At 54.9% G+C, this 13180-nt stretch overlaps 1 protein-coding gene across 2 annotated transcripts; it reads left to right on the top strand.

Annotated features, from left to right (window-relative positions):
• Positions 1-777: 777 nt before the first annotated feature.
• On the top strand, positions 778-12949 carry LOC148821105 (eukaryotic peptide chain release factor subunit 1). Of its 2 annotated transcripts, none has more exons than XM_088932533.1 (11): positions 778-924; positions 1298-1406; positions 4587-4762; positions 6604-6743; positions 7630-7768; positions 8361-8551; positions 9541-9670; positions 9759-9914; positions 10349-10413; positions 11023-11170; positions 12380-12949. In XM_088932533.1, the coding sequence occupies exons 2-11, from the start codon at positions 1321-1323 to the stop codon at positions 12460-12462; spliced, it is 1314 nt and encodes a 437-aa protein (XP_088788659.1). In that variant the 5' UTR covers positions 778-924; positions 1298-1320; the 3' UTR covers positions 12463-12949. The 2 variants fall into 2 exon arrangements, with proteins under 2 accessions (XP_088788659.1, XP_088788658.1); XM_088932532.1 differs by having other exon boundaries at positions 779-920.
• The last annotated feature ends 231 nt before the right edge of the window (positions 12950-13180 follow it).

Raw genomic sequence — 13180 nt, 5'->3', positions numbered from 1 at the left:
GGAGAGGGTTTGTGGACCAGCTGATTTTCCTCTGTAGTGGAAAGACAAAGACGAAGAGACAGGGGGGCTCCCGGAGGAATGGCATTCTCTGCCATATTCAATATTCAAATATTAAAATGAAAAAAGGGTCTCTAAAATAAAAAAGCTTGAACCCCGGTCTTGGAACCTGTTCCGAAAAACTGGCGACACCTATAAATTATTACTGAATCAAGCAAGTGATCTGATCAGTTGAGAAAGCTCTGGTCCTTGGGCTGCTGAGCACAGGGTCCTCCGTGATCTGCTCTACATCAACCACACCGCAGAAAAGATTCTGAAACACCGACCGGGGCCGGCTCTGAACATGAGGGCGGGAGGGCAGTGCCGGCTGAGGAAAGATAAGCTTTAGTACTCCAGCAAACTGCTGACACGGCGTTTCAGCGTATGAAGCGTGAGAGTTCATTTCAGCCAAACAATCGAACTAAAGTATGTCTTACTGCCCTTAAACATTCTGCACATGGTTTACTGTTCAACTGTTAAAATACCGGACTAGTAAGGTCAAGTCCTTTCCAACAGAAACGCAAAATAAGGGTAACTGAACAGCTACAGTCGACCCCGCTACTGCAAAAGAGAACAGTAAGTGCCTACAACTCCCACAATTCATAGGGTGGCTTCATTTCCTGACCACTTCCCCTCTCCGGTATAAACCTTCCAATCAGGGAGCTCTGAGTCGGCTGTATCCATGCGGTTTCCAGGAAGTGAGTTTAACCGGAATTCCAACCGAGTCCACCCAGCTATCTTCCTCTCCCACGTGAGCCCTGTTCTCACCACGCGCAGGGGAGAGCAAGCCGGCTCGAGTCTAGAGGCGACGTCACAGAGCGCCGGAGGAACTCGCACGAGAAGCGGCTGAATCGCAGAGCCCGAGCGGAGCGGCGGAGCCAGAGGCAGGTACCCGGCGGGGACGGCGGGGCCCGCGGAGCGCGGCCAGTCGCACCAGGGCACTGACAGGGGCTGGGGCCCGGGTTTTCGGGGGCTTTACAGATCCCAGTTCCCTTGTAGGGGGAGGGAAGCGGGCTGGGCAGGGTTGAGCAGGGAAAGTGGTGGGCTTTATGGCCTGGGAGGAATCGGAGGGCCAGGCCGAGCCTCGTCCTTTCCTGTGAAGCGCTGCCGGGTATAGGGCCTTCAGACTGGGCTACATCGGGTGAGCCGGGCGGGAAGGAGCCGGCGCTGTTCCTCTGCTGGCTGGCAGTAGCCCTGCCGGTGTGCTTGCGTCTCTCTGCTCACCCGTGTCTGCCCCTCTCTCTCCCGGCCTGCCTGTTAGGTGCCGAAGCGATCACAGGGAAGATGGCGGACGACCCGAGCGCAGCGGACAGGAACGTGGAGATCTGGAAGATCAAGAAGCTGATCAAGAGCCTGGAAGCGGCCCGAGGGTGAGAAGGGGCCCCGGGGGGAGTGGGGAGGGCGAGGTCGGGGAAGGGAGGCGCCGGGGCGGCCGGGGGTGAGCGGTCGCCCTCGCCAGCTGTTGGCGGAGGAAGCTCCACGCCGCCGCGGCCGGGCTGGGGAGCCGGGCTGCGCGTTAGCGACACGACGCGCAGCCGAGCCCGGCACCGCGGCTGTCGTGTCTGGGCTGCGGCAGGGTGACTCACTCGAAGCCGGGGGCAGGGGGGTACGGGGGTAGAGGACGGCGGGAGCCCGCAGCTGCTGGTCTCGGCCGGATCTCGTTACGCAGGATGACGGCGGACTGCGCGTCGCTGTTCCCGCGGCCAGCGCGATTGTCCACCGCTGTACTGGCGCAGGGCAGGGGCAAGGGTCTCCCCCCTGAGCCGCCGGACCGGCAGGAGGGGTGTGGGGGGCCCTTCTCCCCGGAGCTGGATAGCGGCGGAGCAGCCAGGGCTCAGGGGCTGATTAAATACCCAGCTGGGCTAGAGGGGTGAGGAGCTGGGCTCCAGGGTGTGTGCGGTCAGTGGAGAGGAGGGAGTGAGGTGTGTGTGTGCGGTCAGTGGAGAGGAGGGAGTGAGGTGTGTGTGTGTGTGCGGTCAGTGGAGAGGAGGGAGTGAGGTGTGTGTGTGTGTGCGGTCAGTGGAGAGGAGGGAGTGAGGTGTGTGTGTGTGTGTGCGGTCAGTGGAGAGGAGGGAGTGAGGTGTGTGTGTGCGGTCAGTGGAGAGGAGGGAGTGAGGTGTGTGTGTGTGGTCAGTGGAGAGGAGGGAGTGAGGTGTGTGTGCGGTCAGTGGAGAGGAGGGAGTGAGGTGTGTGTGTGTGCGGTCAGTGGAGAGGAGGGAGTGAGGTGTGTGTGTGCGGTCAGTGGAGAGGAGGGAGTGAGGTGTGTGTGTGTGGTCAGTGGAGAGGAGCGAGTGAGGTGTCTGGGTGTGTTCATTGGAGAGGAGCGAGTGAGGTGTCTGGGTGTGGTCAGTGGAGAGGAGGGAGTGAGGTGTGTGTGTGTGGTCAGTGGAGAGGAGGGAGTGAGGTGTGTGTGTGTGGTCAGTGGAGAGGAGGGAGTGAGGTGTGTGTGTGGTCAGTGGAGAGGAGGGAGTGAGGTGTGTGTGTGTGCGGTCAGTGGAGAGGAGGGAGTGAGGTGTGTGTGTGTGCGGTCAGTGGAGAGGAGGGAGTGAGGTGTCTGGGTGTGTTCATTGGAGAGGAGGGAGTGAGGTGTGTGTGGTCAGTGGAGAGGAGGGAGTGAGGTGTGTGTGGTCAGTGGAGAGGAGGGAGTGAGGTGTGTGTGTGTGGTCAGTGGAGAGGAGGGAGTGAGGTGTGTGTGTGTGGTCAGTGGAGAGGAGGGAGTGAGGTGTGTGTGTGTGGTCAGTGGAGAGGAGGGAGTGAGGTGTGTGTGTGTGCGGTCAGTGGAGAGGAGGGAGTGAGGTGTGTGTGTGTGTGTGCGGTCAGTGGAGAGGAGGGAGTGAGGTGTGTGTGTGTGTGTGCGGTCAGTGGAGAGGAGGGAGTGAGGTGTGTGTGTGTGTGTGCGGTCAGTGGAGAGGAGGGAGTGAGGTGTGTGTGTGTGTGTGTGGTCAGTGGAGAGGAGGGAGTGAGGTGTGTGTGTGCGGTCAGTGGAGAGGAGGGAGTGAGGTGTGTGTGTGCGGTCAGTGGAGAGGAGGGAGTGAGGTGTGTGTGTGCGGTCAGTGGAGAGGAGGGAGTGAGGTGTGTGTGTGTGCGGTCAGTGGAGAGGAGGGAGTGAGGTGTCTGGGTGTGTTCATTGGAGAGGAGGGAGTGAGGTGTGTGTGTGCGGTCAGTGGAGAGGAGCGAGTGAGGTGTCTGGGTGTGTTCATTGGAGAGGAGGGAGTGAGGTGTGTGTGTGTGGTCAGTGGAGAGGAGGGAGTGAGGTGTGTGTGTGTGGTCAGTGGAGAGGAGGGAGTGAGGTGTGTGTGTGTGTGTGGTCAGTGGAGAGGAGGGAGTGAGGTGTGTGTGTGTGTGTGTGTGGTCAGTGGAGAGGAGGGAGTGAGGTGTGTGTGTGTGCGGTCAGTGGAGAGGAGGGAGTGAGGTGTCTGGGTGTGTTCATTGGAGAGGAGGGAGTGAGGTGGGTGTGGTCAGTGGAGAGGAGGGAGTGAGGTGTGTGTGTGCGGTCAGTGGAGAGGAGGGAGTGAGGTGTGTGTGCGGTCAGTGGAGAGGAGGGAGTGAGGTGTGTGTGTGTGGTCAGTGGAGAGGAGGGAGTGAGGTGTGTGTGTGTGGTCAGTGGAGAGGAGGGAGTGAGGTGTGTGTGTGTGCGGTCAGTGGAGAGGAGGGAGTGAGGTGTGTGTGTGTGTGTGGTCAGTGGAGAGGAGGGAGTGAGGTGTGTGTGTGCGGTCAGTGGAGAGGAGGGAGTGAGGTGTGTGTGCGGTCAGTGGAGAGGAGGGAGTGAGGTGTGTGTGTGGTCAGTGGAGAGGAGGGAGTGAGGTGTGTGTGTGTGCGGTCAGTGGAGAGGAGGGAGTGAGGTGTGTGTGTGTGCGGTCAGTGGAGAGGAGGGAGTGAGGTGTGTGTGTTCAGTGGAGAGGAGGGAGTGAGATCTGGAGTCTGCTCTGGGTTTGCCCTCTGGCTCTGTCCCAGTGGCCCGGTGTCTACCACTGTTTTATCAACAGGCCAGTGTTGTTCACTGAGCTTGAGAGCCCACAGCCACTTCATACAGGGGTAAAACAACCTGATCCTGTCTGTGTGTACTCTCAATTCAGTTCAATCCAAGGTGCTTTATTGGCATGACCAATGAGTAAAATCATTGTTGCCAAAGCAAAACAAATACAATTAACATAAAACAAAATCCTACAGACATTTACAATAAAGAACGTCATAAGGTATTTACATATAAACATATAGGGCATTACTGGGAGACAGACTCACTGTTCCTCAGGCTGTGACAGGAGATCACATACTGGGCTTCCAGTTCAGCTGACTTCCCTCCTCCCTCTCCCAGTAGGATTGGGAGTTGTGATTCTGGCAGGTGTGGGAACTCTGGGATTAGATGTGTAAATTTGGGGATTTTGTACTCTCTCTGACTCTCCCTGGTCCTGTGTCTGTATTTGTACCTCTCTCTCTGACTCCCTGCTCCTGTGTCTGTACCTGTCTGATGGCGTCACTACAGATATTGCTTCAGTGTAGTGCCCGTGACCCCCTGCCTGTCTGACTCCTGCCTCTCCCCATGTCCCCAGCAATGGCACCAGTATGATCTCCCTCATCATCCCCCCGAAGGACCAGATCTCCCGAGTGGCCAAGATGCTGGCGGACGAGTTTGGCACTGCCTCCAACATCAAGAGCCGAGTCAACCGGCTGTCTGTGCTGGGAGCCATCACCTCTGTGCAGCAGAGACTCAAGCTCTACAACAAAGGTGTGGCAGTTCGGTCCTCAGCCCAGACGCTGCTGCATGGCTCGGCCTGTGCACCAGCGCTCGGGGTTACAGTTTGCCTCTTTTGGTAACTGAGGGCATATTGAGGATGAAAGACCTGTTTCTGTGAAGCAGTTTGCAGTGTGGTTCTGGTGGGGTTTAGACAAACCGACACAGTCGCTCCACAGACTGATTCTTACTCCTGATCTGGAGATATTGAGATATAGATTGTCCACAAAATCACACTGCAGGCTACACTTTACTGAGATAACGGACTGTGCACACAGTCAAACTGCGGGCTAGATCTCACTCCTGGTCTGGGGACGCTGAGATTCAGACTGTGCACACAGTCACACCTGTAGGCTAGATCTCACTCCTGGTCTGGGGACGCTGAGATACAGACTGTGCACACAGTCAAACTGCAGGTTAGATCTCACTCCTGATCTGGGGACGCTGAGATACAGACTGTGCACACAGTCACACCGCAGGCTAGATCTCACTCCTGGTCTGGGGACGCTGAGATACAGACTGTGCACACAGTCACACTGCAGGCTAGATCTCACTCCTGATCTGGGGACGCTGAGATACAGACTGTGCACACAGTCACACTGCAGGCTAGATCTCACTCCTGATCTGATCTGGGGAGACCAAGATGCAGATTGCACACAAAATCACACTGTAAAATAGATTTTACTCCTGATCTGAAGAGATTATTATGCCATTGGTGACACAGGAGTACAAATTGTTCTAAGCACCAAAATCCAGCAACATAGGTGCTTTATGGATTATTTTGGTCCAGAATTGAAAAACATACAGTGAAGAGCAAAACCCAACATTTTAAATTTCTTCTTCCTGTAGCCAGTGCTACTTAGATTATGAATCCTGAAATCCCAATATTCAAGTTGGGTTCCTGCCACCCCGCACTACTTCCCTGATCCAGCCAGTGGAAAAGTCTGCCCTGGAGCAGAGAATGGCTTTGTTGCTTTTGATGAGATCGCAATTTGAAAGAAGTTGGTGATACTATTTATTTATTTTTGTTTATTCTTTTGTATAGGTTCATTAAATGTACATAAACACGTCTGAGCTGGGAATTGGGAACATCTGAGGCTAATTACATTATTTCTAATGAACGTTATAAGCCATTTCACTAAGTTGCATTATTTAGGAATTCAATCTGGAATTATGTGTACTATATTTGGTTAGCTACAAGTATAAAATGCTCTCAGTCTAATTTAGGATCCCTAACTTGACACTTCCATTAATCCATATAGGAAAGGTCTCCTGCTTTCAATTCAAAAGTTTTAAAAAAAGTTTAGTTCAAAGTTTACACTCTTACGGTCCCAAACCTCATATTTTCTTTGTTCTGATGGAGGGAAAATTCACTGTTACATGTCGCTTTGCTATTCTGTCCCTGACTTTCTGGTTCCTAACACAAACGTGTATGGGGAACTGCTTGTATTTGAAGATTTTCAGGTTTATGACAGCAGTTTCACGCAGTGCAGCAGTGTAAGTGTTATTACATGTCTTATGATGCTGCTTCATCAGCACTGTCTGTGGTTCCCAGTCCTGGTCCCCTGACCTATGATCCAAGAAGCTGCTTCACTTAAATACTTGCATTTGTTTCTAGTCACAAGTTGAGGGTTTTTTTTCCCCACTTACAAAATCCAGCTCCAACTTGTTAAAGAGCTGGAAATAGTTAAAATGAGTCTTAAGTCCATGAATGGTTTGATTGTGTAGCCGAGGGCTGGTCTGGAACAAGAACGTGCAGGACCGGGACTGGGAACCACTAGCTGTTGCTAGCTCTCGACCTGCTGTGTCTGATCTTGTCCCTCGTGGGTTTGCAGTGCCCCCCAATGGCCTGGTGGTGTACTGCGGCACCATAGTTACAGAGGAGGGGAAGGAGAAGAAGGTCAATATCGACTTCGAGCCGTTCAAGCCCATCAACACCTCCCTGTACCTGTGTGACAACAAGTTCCACACCGAGGTGAGTGCTGCCTCCTTCTTTACCCCCTCGCACCCTTGGCCTCTGCTGCCTCACTCCTCTCCCCCTCCCCTCACACACACTCGCACACTCTGGGCCTCTGCTGCCTCACTCCTCTCCCCCTCCCCTCACACACACTCGCACACTCTGGGCCTCTGCTGCCTCACTCCTCTCCCACTCCCCTCACACACACTCGCACACTCTGGGCCTCTGCTGCCTCACTCCTCTCCCCCTCCCCTCACACACACTCGCACACTCTGGGCCTCTGCTGCCTCACTCCTCTCCCACTCCCCTCACACACACTCGCACACTCTGGGCCTCTGCTGCCTCACTCCTCTCCCACTCCCCTCACACACACTCGCACACTCTGGGCCTCTGCTGCCTCACTCCTCTCCCCCTCCCCTCACACACACTCGCACACTCTGGGCCTCTGCTGCCTCACTCCTCTCCCCCTCCCCTCACACACACTCGCACACTCTGGGCCTCTGCTGCCTCACTCCTCTCCCCCTCCCCTCACACACACTCGCACACTCTGGGCCTCTGCTGCCTCACTCCTCTCCCCCTCCCCTCACACACACTCGCACACTCTGGGCCTCTGCTGCCTCACTCCTCTCCCCCTCCCCTCACACACACTCGCACACTCTGGGCCTCTGCTGCCTCACTCCTCTCCCACTCCCCTCACACACACTCGCACACTCTGGGCCTCTGCTGCCTCACTCCTCTCCCCCTCCCCTCACACACACTCGCACACTCTGGGCCTCTGCTGCCTCACTCCTCTCCCACTCCCCTCACACACACTCGCACACTCTGGGCCTCTGCTGCCTCACTCCTCTCCCCTAACCCTACCCCGGCACGACTGATGGCTCTCCTCTGTTCCCCCTCTCTGCAGGCTCTCACAGCGCTCTTGTCAGATGACAGTAAGTTCGGCTTCATTGTGATCGACGGGAGTGGCGCTCTGTTCGGGACACTGCAAGGGAACACCAGAGAGGTGCTGCACAAGTTCACTGTGGACCTGCCCAAGAAACACGGTATGGCTCTCTTCCAGCACTGCCTGATGTCCTCTCTCTTCTGTCTCTGCAGGCAGGGGCGGTCAGTCTGTCCTGCCCTGATGTCCTCTCTCTTCTGTCTCTGCAGGCAGGGGCGGTCAGTCTGTCCTGCCCTGATGTCCTCTCTCTTCTGTCTCTGCAGGCAGGGGCGGTCAGTCTGTCCTGCCCTGATGTCCTCTCTCTTCTGTCTCTGCAGGCAGGGGCGGTCAGACTGTCCTGCCCTGATGTCCTCTCTCCTCTGTCTCTGCAGGCAGGGGCGGTCAGTCTGTCCTGCCCTGATGTCCTCTCTCCTCTGTCTGTGCAGGCAGGGGCGGTCAGTCTGTCCTGCCCTGATGTCCTCTCTCCTCTGTCTCTGCAGGCAGGGGCGGTCAGACTGTCCTGCCCTGATGTCCTCTCTCCTCTGTCTCTGCAGGCAGGGGCGGTCAGTCTGTCCTGCCCTGATGTCCTCTCTCCTCTGTCTCTGCAGGCAGGGGCGGTCAGTCTGTCCTGCCCTGATGTCCTCTCTCCTCTGTCTCTGCAGGCAGGGGCGGTCAGTCTGTCCTGCCCTGATGTCCTCTCTCCTCTGTCTCTGCAGGCAGGGGCGGTCAGTCTGCGCTGCGTTTTGCCCGGTTGCGGATGGAGAAGAGACACAACTACGTGCGGAAGGTGGCGGAGACAGCGGTGCAGCTCTTTGTGTCCAACGACAAGGTCAACGTGGCTGGCATGGTGCTGGCTGGGTCTGCGGACTTCAAGACCGAGCTCAGCCAGTCCGACATGTTCGACCCGGTAGGGCCCGCGGAGCTCTGACCGTCAAGCTTGCAGGCGGGGTGTTGTGTCCTCAGTGTAACATTGCGCAGGGGCAGGTGGGGTGCACACTAGGGGGCACCACAGAGAACTCCCTTGAGAACAGCACTCGCCTGTGCTTTGTGCCTGTCATGCAGTCCCAGGATGAACATACTCTTTTCTGTCCAGAGGTTGTGCCTTAACTCTCGCTCTGTGTGTGTTCAGAGCTGGTGTGTGACTCTCAAATCCAATGAGATTTATTGGCATCACCGATGAATTAGTGTTGCCAAAGGACACACGGTAAGCAACTTTTACAGTACCAACACATAATAATTGGACTTTTACAAACAAAAATAAAACAGGACTTCAGTGTGAGACCGCATCACTGTCTGCTCCTCGGGCTGTGACAGGAGATCACACACTGGGATGCAGCTCTGTTGAGTTTCCTTCCCCCCTGTACTTTACTACTTTCTTCTGTGTGCTGTTTAGTAATGGCTATTGGCCTAGTTTGACCTTGCACACACTATGAGGAGTTTTTCTCTAAACCCAGTATGTTTTTACAGAACTCGGTGTTCCCCACAGAGCTTCTGTGGGCTGTTTGTCCCATTAAGTGCAGTCCTGGTCTGTGAGTGGACCTCATACTTCACTACCATATAGGACATTGTAATCAAACCCACTTTCGAATTATAACCAGATCTTTATGTGGGTGGGGTTGATATTGTAGAGTATAGAAATGACATTGAAAGCCCCATACTAGGTCAGCACTGCCACATGAACTGATTGTCAGTGCAATCTATGTGTAACTAGTTGTGTTTTAGTATAATCTGTTTCCCAGGATCTGTCTTGTGAAAAAACAAGACTCAGGTCTTGTCCAGATTGACAGTCTGACAGTACTGCCCCAGCAGTGCCAGGCTCTGTTATGTGGGCGACAGCAAGACCAGGTCATCAGCGTAGAGCAGGAACTTGACCTCCGTGTCTCTCCGTTTCACCAGAGGTTGCAGGCGAAGGTGCTGAAGCTGGTCGACATCTCGTACGGTGGAGAGAACGGCTTCAACCAGGCCATCGAGCTGTCGGCCGAGGTGCTGTCCAACGTCAAGTTCATCCAGGAGAAGAAGCTCATTGGTACGCTCCCGTCTGGGCCTGGGCTGCTCTGGGGGCGTCGCGTAGTGTGGGCCTGTGGGGTGCTCAGCCTCTCCCTGTCCCCCCTCAGGCCGGTACTTTGACGAAATCAGCCAGGACACGGGGAAGTACTGCTTCGGGGTGGAGGACACGCTGAAGGCTCTGGAGATGGGCGCAGTGGAGATCCTCATCGTCTACGAAAACCTCGACATCATGCGCTACGTCCTGCGATGTCACGGCACCGAGGGTACGGGCCTGTCACCTCCATCCTGATTTCTCGCACGCTTGCATCCACGCACCCGCACTGTCACCACTATCCTGGTCTCTCGCACGCTCACATCCACGCACCCGCACTGTCGCCACCATCCTGGTCTCTCGCACACTCGCATCCACACACCCGCACTGTCACCACTATCCTGGTCTCTCGCACACTCCCATCCACACACCCGCACTGTCACCACCATCCTTATCTCCCGCACACTCACACTATCACCCCCCTCCCCCCCAGGGTATTGGACATACACAAACCCCACCTGCACCGTCACCGCAAGCTGACACACACATGCACACTAGCATTGTCACAACCGTCATGATGTCACATGCTGTGTGGCTGCAGGCTCTTCTACACTGGAGTGTGTCTTGGTGTGTCTCCCTGTTGTCTGACACTCGTTTGTCTTGCAGAAGAGAAGATTTTGTACCTTACGCCAGAGCAGGAGAAGGACAAATCCCACTTCACAGACAAAGAGGTGAGGAGAGTCTGTTCTCCCTCCTGCCTGTATTGGCACAACCAGCAATAATTAGAAAAGCATTTGCAGCCACGCTGAACAATAAAATACTGATATCTTCTGTTTCGGCATGACTAGGTTGTGAAGTTCTTGCCAAAGCAGGTTGTAAGAACATCAGAAAGGTTACAAACAGGAGGGGACCGTTGAGCCTGTCTGGCCTGTGTGGTCATTACTGGCTGATTGATCAAAGATCATCCAGCTGTTGAAGCCAGGGTATCGGCTTCAACTACATGGTTGGGCAGCTTGTTCTACACACCCACCACCCTTTGTGTAAAGAAGTGCCTCCTGTCCTGACTGGAGGATGTCATCTGGATTTTTCTTGAAAGAGAGCAAAATATCCGTTTCATCAGAATGGCTGTGCAGCTTGTTCTACCCTCCCACTACTCTTAGTGTAAAGACATTTCTCCTGTGCTCCACTTTAAGTGCTCTTCCCTGTAGTTTAGTCTTCTGGTTCAGTCGTCACCAGTGACCCTGAAGAAGTCCTCTGGATTGTCCAGTGGGAGAGCAGTGCTGTCGGGGCTGACGGTGCTGTGAGTGATTGTGTTCCCCCTCTCTCTCTCTCTCTGTCAGACGGGGCAGGAGCACGAGCTGATCGAGAGCATGCCCCTGCTGGAGTGGTTCGCCAACAACTACAAGAAGTTCGGCGCCACGCTGGAGATCGTCACGGACAAGTCGCAGGAGGGCTCGCAGTTCGTCAAGGGGTTCGGCGGCATTGGGGGTGAGCAGTGGCGGGGCCCGTAAGGGGTTCGAACCCCTTTTCTCCTGCGCCCTCTCAAGTTCGAGGAACTCAATGGGCACAGCTGATGAATGAGTGCGGTCAGAGGAGTAACAATCGGGAAACATTGGCCGTGTCCTCTCAGTTCACACCTCTGTGTAGAGTAAGTGTGGATTTAAAGTGTGCGAGTATTCGAGATGCTCGCTTATAAAGAGGGTAGTGGGACACCCTCACATGATATCGCACATATGGGGGACTTCCCTTCAGTCTGCTGTGTTGCAGACTTCAGAGGAGGTTACATAAAGGGCTCGTTGGGGGCACTCATGAGCACCTTTGTGAAACTCAACTTAGAAATAAGACACCTTAAGCTCTGCAGGAACTGAGCGGAAGGAAACAAGGGACACGAGGCTGCAAGTGTGCATATTGGGGGACAGAAATTCAGGATATTAACGTTTGTCATTTATTTTTGTCTAAACCTGGAGTATTTCTCATAGTGCAGCAGAAAGTGCGTCTCTAGACCTGCTGGCAGTGGGAGCCCAGCGTGTCCTCTCTGGACAGTCAGGTCTGTCTGTGTCCAGTTTCTATGGCCAGGCTGTGGTCACTGAGCCTGTCCTCTCTGGACAGTCAGGTCTGTCTGTGTCCAGTTTCTATGGCCAGGCTGTGGTCACCAAGCCTGGCCTCTCTGGACAGTCAGGTCTGTCTGTGTCCAGTTTCTATGGCCAGGCTGTGGTCACTGAGCCTGGCCTCTCTGGACAGTCAGGTCTGTCTGTGTCCAGTTTCTATGGCCAGGCTGTGGTCACTGAGCCTGTCCTCTCTGGACAGTCAGGTCTGTCTGTGTCCAGTTTCTATGGCCAGGCTGTGGTCACTGAGCCTGTCCTCTCTGGACAGTCAGGTCTGTCTGTGTCCAGTTTCTATAGCCAGGCTGTGGTCACTGAGCCTGTCCTCTCTGGACAGTCAGGTCTGTCTGTGTCCAGTTTCTATGGCCAGGCTGTGGTCACTGAGCCTGTCCTCTCTGGACAGTCAGGTCTGTCTGTGTCCAGTTTCTATGGCCAGGCTGTGGTCACTGAGCCTGTCCTCTCTGGACAGTCAGGTCTGTCTGTGTCCAGTTCCTATGGCCAGGCTGTGGTCACCTGTAACAGTTGTTCCAGTTGTGTCCCAGTGGGTAAGGTAGTGTTGTTTGGCCTGTGGCTGACCCTGATCTCTCCCTCACAGGGATCCTGCGGTACCGAGTGGATTTCCAGGGGATGGAGTACCAGGGTGACGACGACGAATTTTTTGACTTGGATGACTACTAGGTAGTCCAGACTGGGGCGTCAACACCACCTCTCTTCCTCCTTCAGTGAGAGAGGGAGGAATGACCACACACGGAGAGAGGGAGAGGGAGACGGCAGGAGAAATGTCTTCACAACACAGCGCGCGCCTGCGGGGCGCCCCTGCCCTGGCCCAGCGGCCGTGCCGGGGCGAGGGGGGCTCCCCTTGTCTAGACGTTTCTCTTCGCAGTCGTGGAAACGTGTCCCGGCCCCTGAGAGATCAGAGCGCTGCCCCCTCATCCCACAGCGCTTCGGACTCACGATTCCCAATCTTATAATTATAGAGAGAACTATTTTTCTTTATTTCTCCCTCTCCCACCCCGCCAGCGAGCTCCCCTCCCTGCCCTCCCCCCATTTTTTTTTTTTTTTACAGGCATCAGCTGCTGTTGTATTTTATGAAGTTCAATTTTTTTTTTACCTTGGGTTCTGTAGAAGAGCGGAAGTGTATTAAATTTGAAACTGCTTAACAACATTTAACCCCTTTATGGTCCAGCTTTCCATTTCATCCTGTTGCTGTTGGCTGTCAGCTGTCCAAGGTGCTCGTGTCCATTAGGAGGGGGGCTGATGTCCTCCTCCTGTGTCATTAGAGTCTCCTGTCACACGGGGGGAGGGTGGGGCTGAGGCTCCTGCTGTGTTTTTCTGGGGCTCCTGTAAGCACCACAGTGTCCGCCCAGCAGGCCCAGGGGCGCAGTTAGAGCTGGTG

This window comes from Atractosteus spatula, chromosome 14, assembly GCF_055471065.1.
Source record: "Atractosteus spatula isolate fAtrSpa1 chromosome 14, fAtrSpa1.hap1, whole genome shotgun sequence".
NCBI classification, from domain to species: Eukaryota; Metazoa; Chordata; class Actinopteri; order Semionotiformes; family Lepisosteidae; genus Atractosteus; species Atractosteus spatula.
Note: the sequence above shows the minus strand (reverse complement) of the source record. Positions and strands in the feature narration are given on the sequence as shown.

Excerpts from the sequence above, each read along its gene's own strand:
- LOC148821105 (XM_088932533.1), top strand. The coding sequence starts at position 1,321 with ATGGCGGACGACCCGAGCGCAGCGGACAGGAACGTGGAGATCTGGAAG. Across the intron at positions 7,769-8,360 it reads GGACCTGCCCAAGAAACACG|GCAGGGGCGGTCAGTCTGCG; the intron begins GTATGGCTCTCT and ends CTGTCTCTGCAG. Across the intron at positions 9,671-9,758 it reads CCAGGAGAAGAAGCTCATTG|GCCGGTACTTTGACGAAATC; the intron begins GTACGCTCCCGT and ends GTCCCCCCTCAG.